Source organism: Procambarus clarkii, chromosome 57 (assembly GCF_040958095.1).
Source record: "Procambarus clarkii isolate CNS0578487 chromosome 57, FALCON_Pclarkii_2.0, whole genome shotgun sequence".
Classification (NCBI taxonomy): Eukaryota; Metazoa; Arthropoda; class Malacostraca; order Decapoda; family Cambaridae; genus Procambarus; species Procambarus clarkii.
The window spans coordinates 12773634-12795240 of record NC_091206.1 but is presented as its reverse complement, the minus strand read 5'-3'; the positions used below and the strand labels follow the sequence as shown (position 1 = coordinate 12795240).

Here is a 21607-nt window from a genome sequence, read left to right as displayed (position 1 = left end):
AGACGAGGAGTCACAATAACGTGGCTGAAATATGTTGACCAAACCACACACTAGAAAGTGAAGGGACGACGACGTTTCAGTCCGTCCTGGGCCATTCTCAAGTTGATTGTGATGAGGGAAGATTGATAAAGATTAAGCCACCCAAGAGCTCTTGGGTGGCTTAACCTAATGGTTAACGTAACCTAATGGTTACATTACATGTAACCATTAGACATGGCAGGATGTGCAAAATAGCCCGATTGAAATGCAGAGGTACAATAGATACGCTGAGAGAGAACTCTATCAACATCAAAGGCCCAATGCTTTCCAAACTCTCCTGCCACACATAAGTGGCATAACTGGCTGGTCTCTCTCAGTTCACAGTTTATTGAATTCAAGAGAGAACTTGATAAACACCTCCAAAGGATACCTGATCAATCAAGCTGTGATTCATACATCTTGCTGTGAGCAGCTGTGTCCAACGGTCAGGTTGACCAGATGACGAACTGGGAGGCCTGGTCGGTGACCAGGCCGCGGGAATGTCGATCCCCAGGACCTTAACGAGATAACACAAGGTAGGTAGGTAGGTAGGTAGAGAGGGATTCACTGAAAACACTCATATTAAATCCTCAGTATTTCACTCATTTCTTTGCTGTCATCTGTGAATGTTCCATCTTCCATGTGCAAGAGTTCAATGCTAGATTGGACCCAAATTTAACCGATAATCTGGGGGTGACCGCATTTTATCTGAATTTTTGTGTTTCTGATTAATACAGCAATGTGCAGACAATGAGTCGCAATAACATCGCTGAAGATATGATGACCAAACCACATAACAGATGATGAAGAGACGACGAACGACCATTATCAAGTCAATTGTGACTTGATAATGGTTCAGGACTTTTATGTCCTGGACCATTCTGATTGTGATAATGGATTATGACCATTATCACAATCGACTTGATAATGGTGCAGGAGAGACCGAAACGTCGTCTTCTCCTAATCTTCTGGTGTGTGGTTTAATTTGCGATACAACAATGTGTGAAAGAGGAAACTGGGTAATAAAGTGACACAGTAAGTCATGAGAACCTTTTTAAGGTATGTGACAACTGTCATCTTGGCACAAGTGTGTCACTTAGGATCATCTTAGTACAGTACTTGATAAGGATCCTAATACAATCTCCACTGGATGAGTTTTACTTCCATGTTCTTGTTTATTTTCGTTGCTGTTGTACTACAGTACTTACAGTATATTCTGTACAGTACTGTATATCCAATCCAGCTCTCTCAGCCATGCAAGGAAAGGTATTTAATGCATACTGTATAATTCAATGATGTTTAATGTTTCGTGTGTTGAATTAATTATTTAATTTTATCTATTTTTCAGGTAAACAAAATGTAAAAATGTGTACATACCATATATTGTATATATTGAAGTATCCAGTAAGGAACTGTTTAGGTTGTAAGTTCACAGTCAAAGTGGGCTGTTTGTGAGTTAATGCAGGAAAATGGGTTGCTGGTGCAATCTAGATGAAAAAGAGTTGCAGGACGTGCATTGTGTGTATAAGTTAAGATAATTGAAAGTGTGAATGAAGAAGTGTGCCAAGAGGAGACATTAGATTCCAAGCCATATAATGATGATGGCGATTAAATACCCAATGAGAAACAAAATGTTGTTAAGAGACTACTCGCACTCCTTGTCCTGAAGCTGCGAAAATGGATTACAGCCGATATATAGTGCAGGTGTTTGTCGGGGCATTGTCGCCTCATTATGAAGCTCTGTCTATCGAGGTCAGCAAACAGACCACCTCGCAAGAAATCACCATTTGTATTGTAGAGAGGCTTGGTCTTCCCAATCCCCAGCACTATGAATTGGCCGAGGTCATTGGCAATGCTCACGGGCAAGAGTGTAAGGAGAGAAGACTGGGGCCACAGGAGAATCCAGTGGCTCTTCAGATGCTCTGGCCCCAGCCATCCGTCACCGAAAGTATTGAAGAAAATGAACAACATGAATACAGGTGTGTTGGTTTTTCAATTACTGTAACTTTTAATTTTAAATACAGTACTGGAAAATATTTTGCAATACATTTATTTAATAATCATACTGTATGTCTTTTACTGTACATATATTAGTGCAAGAGTATATTACAAACATTATATTACATATTAAATTATATTTACATTTTAAACATTATAAACAAACACATAGTATAAACAGTATAGTTTATATACTGTATTCTTGAATTCAATTTAATTTTACACAAATTTGGTAAATTAAATCTAATATAATAGTCTCGGATGCTGAATATGTAAGTAGTTTTTCTGTATCTGTAGTAACTAATTATGGACTACTATTTCTGAACAGATTTTGCCTGCGAGAGAAGATATCATCAGACTCCTTGTGGGCAGAACCCAGTCAGCTTGATTCCCAACTAATCCGTGATTACTTCTATAAATTCTTATATCAGCCCAAAGATAAAGAGTATCCTGATCTGTGTCAGTTACCTAATCTAACAGAACAGACACTCCTTGAAAACCTGCGAGCGAGATTCCAAAGAGGTTACATTTATACGTATGTTGGGTCCATCCTTATATCTGTCAATCCGTTCAAATACTATCCAATATATAATCCGAAATATGTGAAATTGTACCAGAATCACCGTCTAGGAGAGCTTCCTCCCCACATATTTGCTATTGCTGATGCAGCCTATCACTTAATGCTAAAGCAGAGGCGCAACCAGTGCATTGTTATCAGTGGGGAAAGTGGAAGTGGGAAAACCGAGTCCACACTCTTCCTTCTGCACCATCTTACCATGCTGAGCCAAAAGGGATCACATGGAAGTGGTGTGGAGCAGACCATCCTAAGTTCTGGACCAGTATTAGAGGTAAGATTTTTGTATGTTGTGCAAATTTTGAAGCTTAATATTCTTTAATTCTTGCTAAAGTAACTTATCATCTACATACAGTACATCATTTGGCTTGCAGGACTCCTCTTACTCATATTGGATATACAACATGCCTCTCTAACATTCTGACCTTGATCTCATCCATGTGTATATGGAATAATCAAGGTAACAGTCTATAACTGGTATATATCTTCGTTAATATGAAATCATTTACTCGTTACACCATTAATTCTTATACATGCACTACTCCCATAATAAAAATTTGTAGTACTGTATTTAATGGAACTCGGCCAACTCCATATTTGCTCATCACTTTCCAAAGTTCTTCTCTATTAACTTTGTCATGTGGTATTTACAAGTCTATAAATGCTTTGTAAACCTTAAAATCTTTCTTACATGTACAAGCTGTCTCAGTGTAAATATTTGATTTACTACCCCTCTTCCACTGTGAAATCCTCTTATTCATCACTGATCACTCTTCTCTCATACACTTGGCCCGCCACAATTATCATTCAAATAATTACATAATTTTTACATTTGCTATATTCTCCTTTTATTTTTTATTCAGTGGTACAACCGTAGCTCATTTCCACTTTGGCACAGTACAGTATTACTATACTATGCCTTTGGAAAATTCTCTACACCATCTCCATTCTATTTTCTCCAATAAATTAAACCATTTATTTGTATTGTATGTTATCAATATCTATAACTTTTCCTCATGTCAGCTTTATCACTGATGTACTTGCCTCTTCTTTAAATACAGTACTGCATATAACTAGTGCATGATATAGTAATAGGTGTAACTAATGTGGAGTGGACAAGAAGAACTGTTATTTGAAAAGAAAATAACAATAATTAGGGAAAAATATATGTGTATGGAAGTTATTAGTGTGGGATTCCACGAGGTCAGTATTGGCTCAAATTGCATTTTTAATACAGTACTGTGTATAAATAAGATGAGAGGTGACAAATTGTATATATATGTATTACATGTTTACTGAGGTAGCTCTTGAATCATGTGAAATTGAGAGGGATGCAAGAACCTACAGCTGAACTTAGATGAATTGAGGAACTGGAGCAGAGGAAAATTAAATTTGGTATACAAAATATGTACTGTAATAGAAATGGAACAAAATCTAAACCAGCTGAACAAACTGTACAAGGTGGGTGGTAGAACCTAATATATCTTTCATTCAAGAAATTTTACCTAAAAGTAATTGTAAAAGGTAATCTATCACCTGAAGCCAGTATTCAATGCCTATGTAAAAGAACCTCTTACATTATTGGCACTTGGCAAGCCTTTAAATATATAGATGAGTACATGCTAAAAACATTATTTAAGAAAAACTACATGAATTAGAATATGCAGTAATCATATGGTGTAAATGTGCAAAGAAATACGCAAACCCAGTTAAGTTCAAAACCCTGCCAAAAAAGGGTGCCCAGAGCTAAGGAATTAAGCTGTGAGGAGAGGCTGTGTGTGCTGAAGCACCAGTATTGGATACCTGCTTGATGGGGTTCTGGGAGTTTTACTCCCCAAGCCGGCCTGAGGCCAGGCTCAACTTGTGAGAGTTTGGTCCACCAGGCTGTTGCTTAGAGCAGCCCGCAGGCCCACATACCCACCACAGCTGCCCGGCTGATCCGGAACTTCTCTTAGAAAACAGTCCAGTTTTCTCTTGAAGATGTCCAAGGTTGTTTTGGATGACGGGGAAACAAGATGATCACATACATATTTGTGAATAAATATGAAAGGAAGCCTCTGGAGATAGACAAAAATAATAGGAGGTAATTCCTGCAAATAAAAATACAGTAATAAAGTGTAGTAAAAACCACAAGGCAGTTCTTTTAACAAATTGAATTACCAACAGATGGAATGAACTCCAGGGAAGGGTATTGTTCCAAGGCTACAAGCAGTTTTCTAACCATTTATGATAGATTAGTTAAAGATGAGACACCATGAGCATAGCTCTTCTTCCTGTTAACTACAATTAGGTAGTCATTTTATATACTTAGTCATAAATTTTCATAGCTTTGAAGCTTAAATGTGTACAGGATTGTTCTTTTTCATTTGTCAATACCATGTTTTGTATAAAAATTTAATTATTCAGTAGTATATTTTAACTAGTGAATTTTAATGTTGGTGTTTTTCTGAGCAAGAAACCCTGGGTTGCTTCCCTGAGCCAGGGCCGTGGGTCCCAAGGTCACTGCTAGCATGGAAGGCTCTTATGTAACTTTGAACCCTACTGAGACAAGTGCAGCAACTTTTTCAATGGCCATGTTCTGTAGTACAGTACAGCAGTGAAGAGCACACCTCAATCTACCATTGACACCACTTTAAGTACCTTTTCAACCCTAAGAACTGCCAGTTATCGCTGAAAATACATAACCTACCACCACCAGCCACCAGCATGAGTTAGTACAGCTGGGTTGGATGATGTGGCTGCCATTCACCATATCAATAAGCTCAACTCTTCAGAGGCCAATTCATTTGACTTATTGTAACTTTGATAATTAATCTGTGCACAGGGGGGTTCTGTACTTTATGGTTCATGTCACAGCATGGTGTTCAGTTATTGTGTGTCACCAGGGATGTCGCTGAGGTTGCTTGGTAACCTTCAGCATGGTCTGACGCGTTTTGAGTTGAGCCACTAGCTTGATGGTGCCTTAAGAACTTTATCTTCAGAAGAACTTGCTGCTGGGTTTCTCTACACTCATTTGAGTTTGAACATGTAGCCTCATTTGGGTAATTGCATATCAGCCCTTGTTATTCAAGTTTCCTTTTTGCTTATTCTATGTCTACTCGCACCCATTTGTCATTTTGGTTCATGAGGTTCAGTGAGTGCCTGACATCCACCGTAGGGTGTCTCCTAGTGCTGTCATCTGGTCATGGTCAGTACAGTAGGTAGTTGCTTGTGTATTTTCAGGAACTATAATTGGTGGTCCTCTGTGTGTGTGTTCTTTTCTTGTGGATTGCAGTATGCTCTCCACTGTGCTCCATGCCCCTATGCAGTACTGCAAGCAAAGACCATTAGATAGGTTACATATCATGGTGACGCTCAAAGTTACCTAGAGCCTGGCATGCCCACAGAGGCCTAGATACACCTATAGTTCTAGCTAAATAGATCAATTGTGGTGCTGTTTATGGAGTACTTCATTACACCTGACTCCGTTTTTTAATCCCTGTATAAATATAATGCTTCTTTCTGTAACAGGCCTTTGGAAATGCGAAAACGGCCCACAACAATAATTCGAGTAGATTTGGAAAATTCATTCAAGTCACCTATAAGGAAAATGGTCTTGTTCAAGGGTAAGTATTTATAGTTGGTTATTTGTAGTATATTTATTTGCTTTTAAGAAATGGTAATAACCTAGTCACTACTTGCAATAATAGGATATACAAGGATTCAGAGAGGGAAATTATGATGTACATAGTTTTTGACAACTATTTTGTAATATTTTGTTCCTTATATTACTAGGGCATGTGTTCAGAAATATCTGTTGGAGAAATCAAGAATCTGCTCTCAAGCACACAACGAGCGTAGTTATCATGTGTTCTATTATCTTCTTGCTGGGGCATCTCCCCAAGTACGGCAAGCCCTTCATCTTCTGAAACCCGCAGACTACCGCTACCTCAATCAGGTTAGTTATTATGTTGAATATCTGTAAATAACTTTCTAATGTTACCTTTCTAATAGTAATATAAATATATATATATATATATATATATATATATATATAATATATATATATATATATATTATATATATATATTATATATATATTATATATATATATATATATATATATATATTATATATATATATATATATTATATATATATATATATATATATATATATATATATATATATATATATATATATATATATATATATATATATATATATATATATATATATATATATATAATATAATATAATATAATATAATGTTATAAGTGGAAATAATCTGTTAATAAGATTGTGGCCAGTGTCTATAAATATCTTGTACGGTATGATACTTTCAGGACTAGTCTGTTACTATTTAAGAAATAAAGTGTCTGAAATAACTTTTCCTGGACCATCTCTGCTTACAATATTGCCAGCGTAATACGGCCAACTGCTTGCAGTGGTTATCAACAGAAGTAAGAGCTTAGAGCACCAATGCAGAATTGGTCATATTTAACTCAACCTGTTATTCAGAGGGTTTGTGGCTTAATTCCATCGATGTTTACATGATGTAGTGCCAGCATTAAGGTACTGTACTCGCCTAGTGAGTAATAGAGGGTTCCCTTCATTGGGAATGACAGTTTTTGTGAGGGCAAAAGGATCATAGATACAACCATGTGTATATTAAAATTATTAGGTTATTACGCTTAACCTTAGTACTTTTCATGGTTTGGGAATGTCTCTTTACAAAGGTATCAAACAGTACTCGCTTAGTAAGGCACCCTAATCTTAACACTGCATTTGCTGCATATAATTTACTTCACTATATGGCTGTCTATTACTGCTGCAGTTCAAAGAATTTATGAGCTCGGTTAGGATACTCGGGACATTTATTTGCGTGCCTAACTATAATTTACGTGTGTCAAAATAAATGCATACATGTGCACACACTACCTAGTGGCATTCGTGAGACCCATCACTCAAAGTGGTCTCGCCAGCTTTGAGCTAAGAATCTCTACAGATACACTGCACACCCATTGCAAGTGTTTGCAACTGGATCGAACTGGGCCACTATATAAACATCATGAATGTGAGACAAATGTTATGCAATTATACAATACATACTTACGAACACACCAGCATAAACATACACTTTTGTGTGCACTCACACACTTCCAATCGTATGCTTTGTCACTGCGAGTCTTGATGACTTCAGCACTATGATAATCTCATTTACATTCCTTGCAGTCTTGTATCATACCAGGAGGAAAATATCTGGAGAATGATGCTGCTGCTTCCGTGAATTGAATGTAACCTCAAATGATCTCGGCTCTGCAAAAAAGGAGTCATGTGCTCATCATCAAAGCCACAGCTACCCTTGCTATTGCTTCAACGACCTAACGTACTTGGTATTGCTTGCCACATGGTCCTTAGTTGAGAGAGAGGACAAGTCCGTGTACTAATTACAGTATCCAAGGAGAGAATGAGTTGGCTAGCCCACACATGGCCCAAGCTTATTTGTTCGCTTCACTGAACTTCTATATGGATACACCAATTGAAATGTAGCGTGTACCTTGGCCTATCTCCTGATTGATCCTTCCTTAGGTTCACATGACATAACTGGGGAGTGTAGAGACGTTGCTTTTTCTAGCCTGGTTAAGCGAGGTCGGTATGGCCTCTCTAGTCCCCTTCTGTCTTGGCTTTCTCCATCTAAAATGGTACTTATCACTCTTGCTCTACACAAGATTAATAAAGCTTCCCCTCATCTCATCACATAACCAGACATCGTATACTTGCCCACAGTTTAGCTCTAATGAACTAATTGGGACTAGTCCATTAGTTCTGTTTGAACAGAACCACACTATTTTGTAATTTGGGGTTCAATTTAACAGTAATTAATACAATATAAATAACTTGATTTGTCACCTATCAAGATTGATGTTTTCAGAGCAAGTGCTATACCATTGAGGGTTGCGATGAGCAGTTTGAGTTTGTTAGACTGAAGCAGTCCATGGAGATGGTGGGCTTCACGGCCGATAAACAACATCGACTCTTTGCTATACTTTCTGCTGTCCTTCTATTAGGTGAGTGTGATTATTTCTTGGAAAGAAAAGGTAGTCTTCCATGTATGTGTATTATAAAACTTTTAAAATATGATATGTAAAGTTTATTAAAGTACCTGTACAGTAATTTCCTATTGCCTTAATTTTATTATTAAATTATTTAAATTTAATTAAAGTACTGTATAATCATTGGCATGACATCTATTATTTGATAAGCTCTTGGTATTCCTTCTACTAGATTTCTTGTAGTTTTTCTAGTTAGTCTATTATGCTTTCTATAAGTATAGTTCTCTGGCATTGTTTCTCCCAATTCTCTTATGTTCATCTCATCCATGCAATTGTATGGATTGTTTCATACTGTATTATGTTCCTATTTCTGTAATGGAAGAGCTTTAAATTTATTTAGTTAAGCCTTATATTATTCTCTGTTGCCTATTAGAAAACTTTATTTGTTACAGTAGTATGAATGTTGATTGTGTTTTCAACATATTCTGCTCTTACAGGTTTTATTATTACACATTCAGCATTCTTATTAATGTTTAGTTAAGTTTGCTCTAGACTGTTTTCACCAAATGTGTCTTTGCTGCTATGTTTATTTTTTCTTTTATCTGTGAACAGGGAACATAGAATTTCAGCCAAAGAAGTCTACCTACCATCACGATGAGTCAGTGCTGGTACGAAACCCTGAGCAAGTTAGTGTTATATCCACGTTGCTAGGTGTATCAGAGGACACGCTCACAAATGCACTCACATCAAAGAAGGCTCGTGTTCAGGGGGAGACTCTAGTCATGCACTATCGCCATCCTGAGGTATGGACCATTTAGGAACATTAAAAAAATTTAATTTAACAAATTTGTTTATTTAAGCTTCATGGATTTAATTTTTTTAATAGAAAATGTTATGGTAAGGATGTTAGAGAAAGGTAAAAAACTAGTGTATGAAATATGCAATTTCAATATGTCAGGTATGATTTATTTACATGATAGTTTGTTTAGGTGAAAGTGATCAAGATTTATAAACTAGTTGAAAGTTTTATTGACATGTGATAGAACTCTGGTAAAAATGAATGAGGACAAAAGTCAAATTTTGGTTGTGGAGACTGAAAGAAACTGTGAAATTAGTGTTAATGGACACATGGAAGATGTGGCTAATCAGTTTAAATACAGTAGTTTTCAAATGTATGATTATCAAAAGTAGCATTTGTGCAAGTGAAGTTTAGTGTAGTCAAGGAAGAAAAATGGCTGATGCAATTAAGACTTTGCTAGAAAAAGCTTCGTTGGAAGAAATGAAGATAGAGGGCTGCTTAAAGAAATGATTACACCATTTCATTGAGAAATAGTAAGAAATAAAAATATGGTGGGACGAGTGCAAAAATTGATAAATCACCAAATTGGGGAGTGTACCAATATGATTTGGACCTGGTGAACAAATGAATAATAAACAGGTGAAGAGATCACTTGCATTCAAGTGAATTTAAGGGCAGGAATAGAGGAAAATTGCAAAGATGATGGGTTAATAGGGTGCGAGTTTGTGTTTGAAGAAATGGGAATTGCATTCTATACTCGCATTTAATTCTTCATAATTTTAACACTAGTTTTAAACACGAGAGTATGAATTCTGGTTATTTAGTCAAATTAAAAGCATTGTAATATTGACACTACTTCTGACTAATCAGCATCAGTCTCGAAACGTTAGGTATGTTGGCTATACTTGAAACTTTGGGTTAGGCAAAACCACTTAATATTTTACACCTGTCAACTTGTCAGATCAGGTTTGGGGATTGTGTAATGTGCACAGTAGGATGCCCAGCACAGCCCTGTTGGGCAGGGCTGGGCATCCACAATTTGTGAGGCAGGAATGAAAGTTTATGCTGTAGAGTATATGAAAACTTTTAAGGAATACAGTACTATAAACCTAGTCCTATAAAAGGGGTGGGGGAGTTGGTTGTGGATAATTTAATGGCTGTTTGGCTGTAAGGTTTAATGTTGTGTCTGATATGGTGAATAAATAAGTAAGATATGTAATAGGCAAAATTGCTGAGTGATGTGCTGCCAGTATTATGTGAATATACATGAAGTAAGGGTATACAGCTTGCTAGTTCTGGAGAGCAGGACCATCGGAAGGAGTGATGGAATTGAGAGATTAAACTTTGCAGTGGGAGAGTAATAGAAGCTTATACTATATAGCTTATAATTCCCATGTACTATGGGCTGATTTCATTGAGCGAAATTTTAATTTCAACCTATCACATAAAGGACAACTACCAAGAGAACCTATCTATGAAGATGTTTGACTACATCTAGCATATTTCCCATGCTCTAGCCTTGAAGTCTCGTTTACAAAGGAAATATGACCCTTATATGTGAACTAAAGCTGGGGAATCTCAAAATTAAAAATATCCATAGAATTTGTTTTTAAATATCTTCTGGCTTTCCCAAATCAACTTGTTATTTTTTATACTGTTGTGCCCATCTGCAAAATCATTAGAAACATGATTGGAGCCATATTTGAGTGTGTTATCATTCATACCTAATATTTCCCCCACTCTATGGGCAGATTTCAGAGTGAAATTATAATTTCAACCTGTCATATGAAGGTCAACAACAAGAGACCCTGTCTGTAAAAAGATTTAATCGCATCTAGCAAATTTCCCACAAGCAAGTCATGAATCTCATTTTCAAAGGAAAAAGGGGCCCGTATTTTACTGAACAAAATTCTCTGCAACTTGAAATAAAAAAGAAGCAGGGAATTTGGTTTTAAATATGCTCAATGGCTTTCCTTTTTCTCTTGTAATGTTGCCTCTGTCTGTGAACTTGGTCCCAACTGCCTATGCAGATCTACACATCCCCCGCTTAGCAAACTCTTGGTAGTTGAATTTTGAAACAAGGGCAAATAAAACAGGTGCTGAAGAGGTTGGCCTTGTCAGGGAATAAACATTAGCTGAGATGGGTGCCACTGTAATTAAATTTTTCTGTAAAATGTTATACTGTATTGTGCTGTGAGAAGTTTGAAATAATCCTTGTATTTTTCTTCAGGCTGTTGCAGCCCGTGATGCCTTGGCCAAGTGTTTGTATGGGGCATTATTTGACTGGATTGTCCTGCAGGTGAACTACTCCCTCATCACCCTAAAAGAATCGGCCAGTGATCTCGGTGGTAACTCAATTGGTGTGCTAGACATATTTGGCTTTGAAGATTTTGGTCATAGTAACAGGTTGGTTTGAGAAATCTTAATTATCTTCGAGTTACTTATTGTCTGGAAGTACTGTGTTTGCCTCTCAACTTGTGTGTGTAATTCAGGGGTATACAAGATATGTTACTTAAGTAATTAGTTATCAATCCAGCAGAATTTGGGGTGTCACTGTTCCAGTCAAACTACAAAATTTGTGCCACTACCTCAGCCTGCATGTCTTTGAAATGTATTGGAGTTTGACATCCAAATGTGTTGCAGAATGTTGGTATCATCTTTTACAATAAAAACATAAATGTAGATTTCTGAGTACAGGTATATCAATATGATATAACGGTCGGCCGAGCGGACAGCACGCTGGACTTGTGATCCTGTGATCCCGGGTTCGATCCCGGGCGCCGGCGAGAAACAATGGGCAGAGTTTCTTTCACCCTATGCCCCTGTTACCTAGCAGTAAAATAGGTACCTGAGCGTGGAGGCCTGGTCGAGGACCGGGCCGTGGGGACACTAAAAAGCCCCGAAATCATCTCGAGATAACCTCAAGATGATGCTTAAATACCGAATCTTTGGAATGTGTTCATAACACCTTAGGGCTTCTCTATAAAGTTTAGGAGTTAAATTATATTTGAGTATGAACTAAATAAGCAAAAGGGGGTGACAAGGAAATAGACTTATATGGACGATTGTTTATGTAAAGTGTTTCCATGTGTAATTACCATATGATTTTCACAAATTTTTCTATTTTTTTCAGATTTGAACAATTCTGCATTAATTATGCCAATGAACACCTGCAGCATTACTTTAACCAACATGTGTTTGAGTACGAACAAGAAGAATACCAGCGGGAAGGTATTACATGGACCAATATAGAATTTACGGATAATGTTGACTGTCTAGCACTCATTGAAGGGAAGCCAGCTGGTCTGCTGTGTGTGCTAGATGATCAGTGTAGGTAAGATGGTGAAATAAAATGCATTTTCTTTGTTCATAAAATTTGATCTTAAGTCAAAGAGGTTATGATCCATCTTCTTCTGAAGATGTATTAATATACGAAAGTACTTGAGAAGATGAAGATGAAGCCACCCAAAAGGTGGCACGGGCATGAATAGCTCGTAAGTTGTGGCCCTTTTGAGCCATCCCCAGTATCAATAGATGATACTGGAGATCTGTGGAGGTGCGACTGCACCCAGTGTGACGGGAGATGTCTCCCGGACCAAATGGTGACCAGATGGTCAGTACTTGAGGAAATTCCTGTTTCAATTTTCCTCCGTGGTCTGACACTGTCACATTTTTAATCACGTGTTTATTTTCGTGATATACACACATATATAATGTATATTTTTTAAATTGTAAATTAGAGTACTGTACTGTGTATATATATAACAAAACAATTAACATGTTTAATTTTTCAATAAAATATTGGTCTATGAAACTCTCCAGTCATTGGGTTAAATAATGAATTTCTTCATCAGTAACTAAATTCTTTCTTTTTTTACCAGTTTTCCTGCTGCTACGAATGAGACGTTCCTTCAAAAGATCAACACAGTGCACAAGGATAATAAGTATTATGAAATACCCCATAAGAGAGAATCTGCATTTATTATTAAACATTATGCGGGCAAAGTCAAATACCAGGTAATTAGTCTTTTTCTTTCAAATGTATTTAAATACTGACTGTACATGTACACAAAAATGTATAAATGTATAAATGCATGCATACACAATTGTATATACTGTATACTATATATAAATATATTAACAGTTTGCATGCTGATGTTTGAAAACAAGAAATGTAGAAATTTTGTACAGTAATTAATAAAAAAAATTTTTACCCAAATTATCGCCCCATTATCATCATCCCAGTTTCATACTGTATGATTAGGAATCTTTGATCAAACATGAGAAAATATTAGTCACATCACATGCCTCTTCATGTAAAAACAAAATGATCACCTAAAACATGGCATAAAACTGAAAAAAAAAAAGATCCAGGAACTCTTCAAATACTGTATATTAGTTTTGCATTTGTAAATCTACAAATCTAAAAAATATCTCATCATTATAGTGGTCTGATAACACGTTTAGTGTCATCTGGTAGTTTAAGGGAAAGCCCATAAACCAAATCGAATTTTACAAAGAAATTGAGCTCGTAACCCGAAGAATTAGTAAATAGGAGCATTCGTAAGCCGAGGTTCCACTGTAACTTCATTAACTATCAATCCCCCTCCTCATGTCTTCCACATTATGTAATTTTAAATACACGTGCACATACTTGGTTCCTCATCAAATTCCTCCCAGTGTCGCATCTACTGCTGTTTTCTTTTTCCTTGCAATCCAAGACAGGGTTTCTGGCTGGTAGCAATCAAAGTGTAGCAGTATTCAGGAGGGATGGGAGTTGGTTTCTCTTGCTGCACGATTCTCTGGAACTCGATGAATCCTATTGTTAACACACTCTAAAAAAGACTTTTTTTCCAAAAAATAAGAAAAATGTGCATTGTATTCAAGGTTAAAGACCAAAATGAAGAACCCAACATAATTATCTTTTAATGCCAAGATAATACCACCACCTCTAGTTCTATTACAATTTGTGTAGAATATTAATGAGGCCACCTGTAGAAGGTGGAGTGAAACTGCAATGCCATAGTTAATGTGGTGTACAACATTTAGATTCTAAAGAGTTTAGAGAGACAACTTCCCACAATACAAGTTTGTCGTCTTTGCCAGTATCGACCTCAAAATGTAATAGGTTATGATATAACAGTACAATACCACCTGACCGTGCCAAAACCATGCTTGATCACATTACTTATGGCTACATTTTTTCTCAATTTCTCTCTATTTATCTATATTTTTCTTCAACTTTCTCAATGCTACTTGATTGGACAGAGATAGATTAGCATTGATCAGTTTGGCATTTAGTATAAAAACTATTGGATATAGTTTTGATTTTTTAATAAATCTTTTTTCAGGTTCATGACTTTAGAGAAAAGAACTTGGATCTTATGCGGCCTGAGCTGATATGTGTTATGAAGAATAGTCGGTATAGTATCGTAAGAGAAGTGGCTGGGGCCGATCCTGTTGCTGTGTTCAGGTGGTCTATTTTAAGGGCATTTTTCCGTGCTGTTAGTGCATTCCACGGAGCAGCACTAAAGTACACCAAGCGAAAAGGTATTGTCTTTGTAATTCTTTTATATAATTTGCATAGATTTGTATTATAGATCAGAATCAGCAGTATAAATTAACTCAGTTTAGTACTGAAGTCCTTTACACATACAGTAGTTTGTTTTATTTAGTATTTTCTGCTTTATTTTTCTCGGTTGTAGAATGTTCATTAACCTCTTAGTTCGTACAGTGGGCTTTAAGGTGGGCTGTCCAGTAATGGTAAAATTTGATGGAAAGCTTTTGGGTTAATATGATGAGCTCTCTTTAGTTTCAAGTCATTTTATGTGCAGATGTAATATACAGTATTGCTGCAGAACTAACAAATTGAAATGCGTCAAACTTAAAATAGAGACCAACCATACAATTCTGTTTTAAATATATACTCGATAGCTTTCTAATGGAGATGGAAAGTCATGCAGGCCTTGGCTAGAGATCATAAAAATCTCACAGGGAGTGAGATAATGCCTTAGGAAGCAGCCAGGTCTGAGAGGAGCATTATATCTACACATTTAAAAATTGTGTTATAAATAAACTTTAAAATTTAGAAAACCATTATTTTCATTTAGTTCTGTGTTAGTTACCTTATCATTTGACTGTCTAATCATTATCTTTATTTCTGAATTAAGAAAATTCTTGGTTTTGAAACATGTAATATATTCACCAATATATTCATTACAAAATGTCATATTATAACGTCTCATTGAACATGGAACCTCGGTGGAGTGCATCCCAGTTCAATATAGAACTGGGAATCTACACTGTTGTTTGTTGCAGTATTCAGGCAAATATGATACAATGTATATACAGTATATATACTTGGTATATATATATGCATCTGATTGTGAGGAGCTCTTGAATTGGACAACAGAACATGACAAAATTAACTCCATATGGACGATGATATTTGGGGAGGGGGTATTTCAGAAGCCTGTGAATCTTTCACTATAGTATTAACTTATATTTACTGTTAACCGTCAATTGGTTTGGTGTTGGGTTTAAGGCCTATCAACCTCTTGGAGAACTATTTAGGACAGCACAATTTCTTGCTGACCAACCAGCAAGCATACTATAATTCGGAACATAATCCAGTGTACATTCACAGAGAAGTGGGGGTACACCTCTCGGTGTATATATTTCTGTGTACCGTGGAGTGTAGAAATAATTTATACAATAGTGAAGTAAAAATAACTTCTCGGTAATATACACTAAACATAAGCAGGATAATAAGATCACTTTATTGTTGGCAGTCGTTCTTTGGCTCAATACGCGATGCATGACCTAGTGTGTGTATAAATTGATTCTAGTTTCTTCCAGTTACTGTACTTTGGTTGTCATTTTTCTTACTAATTATTTCCGTGTAAATAGTAGCATGGCCTGCTCAATAGCCTAACCAGTTCAAGGCCTAAGACCTGAATTCCAATAATAATAATAATCGTAATAATAATAATGCACAAACAAATCACATTAACACTTATTATGAGAAAATCAGTAGGAGGCAGAGTTCCTAGAGTGTGGTTTTGAATCCTCATGGCTTCTACTGATTTTCTCAGTAATAATAATAATAATTAATAATAATAGTAATACGGTAATCATAATAATAACATAAATAATACAAATATGATGTTTAATATGTATGATGATGATTTTGATTTATTGCTCTCTCTTCTCTTTGGGCTGCTTTGGACCTCTGATGGTCCAAGTAGTTGGGCACCATTCCTTCACTCTGTCTTTCTAGTCCATCCTAGTACTGTATAGACATACTGGCTGAGTGCTTTCTCCTCATAATTACCATATTTTGTGAAATGGAACACATGATAGTGATGTAAAAAGCAATTGGCAACGTTTTTTAATTATATGTAATAATTACGAAAGTAAGGAAGGCATAGGCCTTTTAGTAAATAGTGTGTAGTATTGGACAATGGATAACTTCTCTTTTTGCATTTCAAATTACATGTGTGGGACATTAAAGTTTGAGTGAGTAAAGGTTGAATGTGAGTGGTCAATCAGCGAGAAATTTGTGCAATCAGAGTTAACAGTTGGATCATTCAGGGATAGAAAGCAGCTAAAGTTTTATTATTTAATGCCTATATCCATTTGTTGTTATATTTCTTGCCTCTATTTCTCTGAGTTCGTGCCTTCCCACCCTATCTCATGAAAGTAGTTAACGGAATAAATAATCGTGTATTAATGTTTTTGATGCTGCCGTTTGGTATTCATCATTTTTCAGCTGCTTATCCTATGTCCAACATTTAGTTTTAACATTATCTTTCAGGACAAGAAGACCAAAGAAAAACACCAAAACAGAAAATTCATATAGATAATTCTAGAATTCTTGCCGCCATCGAAAATACTCAGATGTGAGTATCAAATTCCGTATTCAGAGCTTTCTAATCAATTTTCTTATTTGTTCAAAACAAAAGTAAATTACAGTGTAATTATTGGTTTGTGTCGACTGGAACTTCCCAGAATTATGTTTTAATTACTGAACTAGGGCACAATAACCGATAAAGTACTGTGTTTCGATCGGGTTAGGAACAATTTATTACTTTGAGTTAGTAAGGTGAATTCATACAGGTTGTTCTATATTTATAATTTTTTGGAATTAATTCGACCAAATCTCTCCTGCTTTGGTAAGATCTAGGTATACATATCTTCTTGATTATTTTTAGTTTTCCATATAATCTACCTTAGAGTAGTTTTTCTGATGTTCAAATTTCAAAACTTATAACTATTTCAAATATTAAATTGGATAGTCCTTTTACTCCATACAGTATGCAAAATCCAGGCCATAACCATAGTATGCAAAATGGCTGATATTACTTGAAAGTATGCATCAGAGTAATAGTGTATTAGCTTTACCAGTACAGTATTGATGTAGAAAAGCTTTCTGGGCACATGTAGACACCTCTTGTGGATTATATTATATTATATCTATGTACTAGACACTGGCTTATGAATGAATCGGTAAACTAATTCTAGTTACTGATGGTTTGTAATTTCAGTAGATATTATGACTCGGTAAGAGAGAGAAAGCTGCTCAAGATAATTTTAAATATGATCAGTGTGAGCCAACAAATCAACTTCTGATTAAAATGGCAGAAAGTTGTTCTTGTTCATAGCTCAATAAACTTTAAATGAGAAAAATAGCATTTAAATATTGAAAGATTTCTTCCAAACTTTGTACAAAATTTGCAGTTTCAAAATGTTATGGGGAATTTTGTTGATTGTAATACATGTGAAATGCATTGAAAGAGTAATGAAAGCAGTTATTATGTTGGTATAAACTTATTATAATTGTTTATACTGTGTGTGTGTGTGTGTGTGTGTGTGTGTGTGTGTGTGTGTGTGTGTGTGTGTATGTGTATGTATATATATATATATATATATATATATATATATATATATATATATATATATATATATATATATATATATATATATATATATATATATATATGTCGTACCTAGTAGCCAGAACGCACTTTTCAGCCTACTATGCAAGGCCCAATTTGCCTAATAAGCCAAGTTTTCCTGAATTAATAAATGTTCTCTAATTTTTTTCTTATGAAATGATAGTTACCCATTTCATTATGTATGAGGTCAATTTTTTTTATTGAAGTTAAAATTAACGTAGATATATGACCAAACCTAACCAACCCTACCTAACCTAACCTAACCTATCTTTATAGGTTAGGTTAGGTTAGGTAGCTGAAAAAGTTAGGTTAGGTTAGGTTAGGTAGGTTAGGTAGTCGAAAAACAATTATTTAATGAAAACTTGGCTTATTAGGCAAATCGGGCCTTGCATAGTAGGCTGAGAAGTGCGTTCTGGCTACTAGGTACGACATATATATATATATAGATACAGTATATGCAAGGGCTAGTTCTTTCTGGGGTTTAATTAAAAAGTAAAGAGTAACCTGTGTGTCTCGTAGCAGCAATATGCTTAAATTGCCCTGATACAGTATTTCCAAGTCCTACCATGCTGGTTAGCACTTAAATGTCAATCATTCGAAAAACATGTCAAAATGTGTAGTACAGCACTTCTGAGACGTACTGTATTACATGAATGTTGAAGTTTAATTCAATTTATCTCCAACTCGCCATCACACTTTCATAAGTGCCCAGGATGGACCAAAACATGACTAGTTTAGTTTTTTGCGTGGGTTGGGTTACGTATTTATATCGTCCTCGACATCTATTCTAATCTTCGTGTTTAATGCCTTTTTTTTACCTGATTTTGATGCATTTTTGTTGTTGTTCTTTTAGCAGCATTTGCTCCTTATTTTAGTATTAGCTTAACTCTCAGTAGATTGGCATTTATTGTATGCTTAACCATTTCACTGGTGAATTATTTAAACCCTGGGTTTCTCCCAAGACTGGATTTTTTAAGATGTCGACAAAAATATTAACCGCGTTTTTTTTTTTTTTTAAATAATGAACAATATTGCGACAAAAGTTCTGACAAATATCTTGACAAATCTTCACATTTTGGTTTGCAGTGAACAATTAGTAACAACACTACCACAAACTGGGTCAATTCCATTTTGGCCAACAAATACAGAGAAATGTTTTAATTATTCTACAATTTAACTTATGCCTATTTATTTTCTACTAAATGATTAAAATGTTTATCATCCTTTTTAAGCATTCAAAAAGCTTAATAAATGCACAAATTTGTGTTTCATAGAGGAAGAGCCAACATTGCCACGTCTTTAATGATTACCATCTGCGAAATGACTGTTGTTCAAGACCAGGCGCCAGATTCACGAAGCGGTTACGCAAGTACTTACGAATGTGAACATTTTTCCTCAATCTTTGACGGCTTTGTTTACAATTATTAAAGAGTTAACCCTTGCACTGCTCACCTATTTTCGGCAAAAACGTCTTGGTGCAATTGTCAAGGACATATTTTTGTTATTTTTACAAATGTTCGGGTAAATTTAATGTCAAAATGTTTCCAAAGTCAACTATTTCCATTTCAAAACACAAATAGTAATGAAAACATTAAAAAACATTAAAATATAGCCAAATTAAAAAACAAAAAGCACAACTCTCTGAGCGCCTAAAGGCGCTTTGCGCAGTGCAGTGGTTAATGAGCTCTGAAGCACCAGGAGGCTGTTTATAACAATAACAACAGTTGATTGGGAAGTTGTCATGCTTGTAAACTGTTTAATAAATGTAACCAAAGCTGTCAAAGATTGAGGAAAGATGTACACGTTCGTAAGTACTTGCGTAACTGTTTTGTGAATCTGGGCCCACTACTGCAGTAAAGTGTTGTAGGGTATAGTGGGATTGAAGGGTATCTAGTGTACAGTACCATTCCTTCTGGGAGGAAAATCAGCATATGCTGGGGCGGATCTTTCATCAAACAACAAACCACCACTACCCTCCTCCCTCCCCTCTTCCTCCCTCCTTCCTCCCTCCCCTCTTCCTCCCTCCTTCCTCCCTCCCCTCTTCCTCCCTCCTTCCTCCCTCCCTCCTTCCTCCCTCCCTCCTTCCTCCCTCCTTCCTCCCTCCTTCCTTCCTCCTTCCTTCCTCCCTCCTCTGTCCTCCCTCCTCCTCTTCCCTCCTCTTCGTCTTCCCTCCTCCCTCCTCCTTTTCCCTCCTCCTTTTCCCTCCTCTTTTTCCATCCTCTCTTTCCATCCTCCTCCCTCCTCCTCTCTTCCCCTCTTGTTGTCTCTTTCCTTTCTTCATCTTTTCCTCTAATTTAGTTAGCACATGAAAGGATAAAAATAAGGTGTTACCCTTCCGAGCTGCTTTTTTTGGCTTACATAAAGTGTTACATTAAATTTTATTTAATGTAACTTGTAATTTATCTATTGCTCAATAAATACTGCAAGTGTTCTAACCTTAATAATATGGGGCTTACGGGTTTTTCCCTTCCATATAAAATGCTTCCATTTAATATGCCAGTTGCCTTGCAGATCAAAATAGGGATACATATCCAGTTTGATATCATTTGAATCTAGGCCATGTTTGAAAATCATGAAACAAAGTCTTTACACGAAAAGTACACATTGCAGGATTCAGCTACTGCACACCAATGGGGAACAACCGTGTCTTAGGGGGTATTCCTGTCAATTTGTTCATCTGCCTATAGAAAATAATATTTCCATACTATGAATATTACATGTTTTACAGATCTAAAGAAAAACATTATAGTTTTTGTTATTAATATCTAAGGGCACATTGAGTACCAACAAACTAGACTCAACCAGAAAAGGTCAAAGTTACTGCTAAAGGGTCAGGGGCCAGATTCACGAAGCAGTTACGCAAGCACTTACGAACCTGTACATCTTTTCTCAATCTTTGGCGGCTTTGTTTACAATTATTAAACAGTTAATGAGCTCCAAAGCACCAGGAGGCTGTTTATAACAATAACAACAGTTGATTATGAAGTTTTCATGCTTGTAAACGTTTAATAAATGTAACCAAAGCCGTCAAAGATTGAGGAAAGATGTACACGTTCGTAAGTACTTGCGTAACTGCTTCGTGAATCTGGCCCCCAGATTATTACCTATAGACATGGGCATGGTTGTTCTGTTGATACACGTTTAGGTCACCACCTCTCTCGTTGAATTATTTAATTTCTCTACACCATTTTACTTTTCTATAATTTATTTAATCTTATGCATAGCTT

At 36.0% G+C, this 21607-nt stretch overlaps 1 protein-coding gene across 14 annotated transcripts in view; it reads left to right on the top strand.

The window, feature by feature from the left end:
- LOC123745051 (unconventional myosin-IXb) overlaps positions 1-21607 on the top strand; it is a 327701-nt gene that overhangs the window by 257413 nt on the left and 48681 nt on the right. For all 14 annotated transcript variants that reach the window (XM_069306295.1, XM_069306296.1, XM_069306303.1 and 11 more), the window contains exons 2-12: positions 1367-1997; positions 2345-2864; positions 6101-6195; positions 6365-6527; positions 8504-8639; positions 9237-9427; positions 11654-11829; positions 12557-12757; positions 13305-13440; positions 14775-14973; positions 17240-17324. In XM_069306295.1, coding sequence (XP_069162396.1) covers positions 1696-1997; positions 2345-2864; positions 6101-6195; positions 6365-6527; positions 8504-8639; positions 9237-9427; positions 11654-11829; positions 12557-12757; positions 13305-13440; positions 14775-14973; positions 17240-17324 — 2204 coding nt within the window. In that variant the 5' untranslated portion in view covers positions 1367-1695. The remainder of the gene's footprint in view (positions 1-1366; positions 1998-2344; positions 2865-6100; positions 6196-6364; positions 6528-8503; positions 8640-9236; positions 9428-11653; positions 11830-12556; positions 12758-13304; positions 13441-14774; positions 14974-17239; positions 17325-21607) is intronic.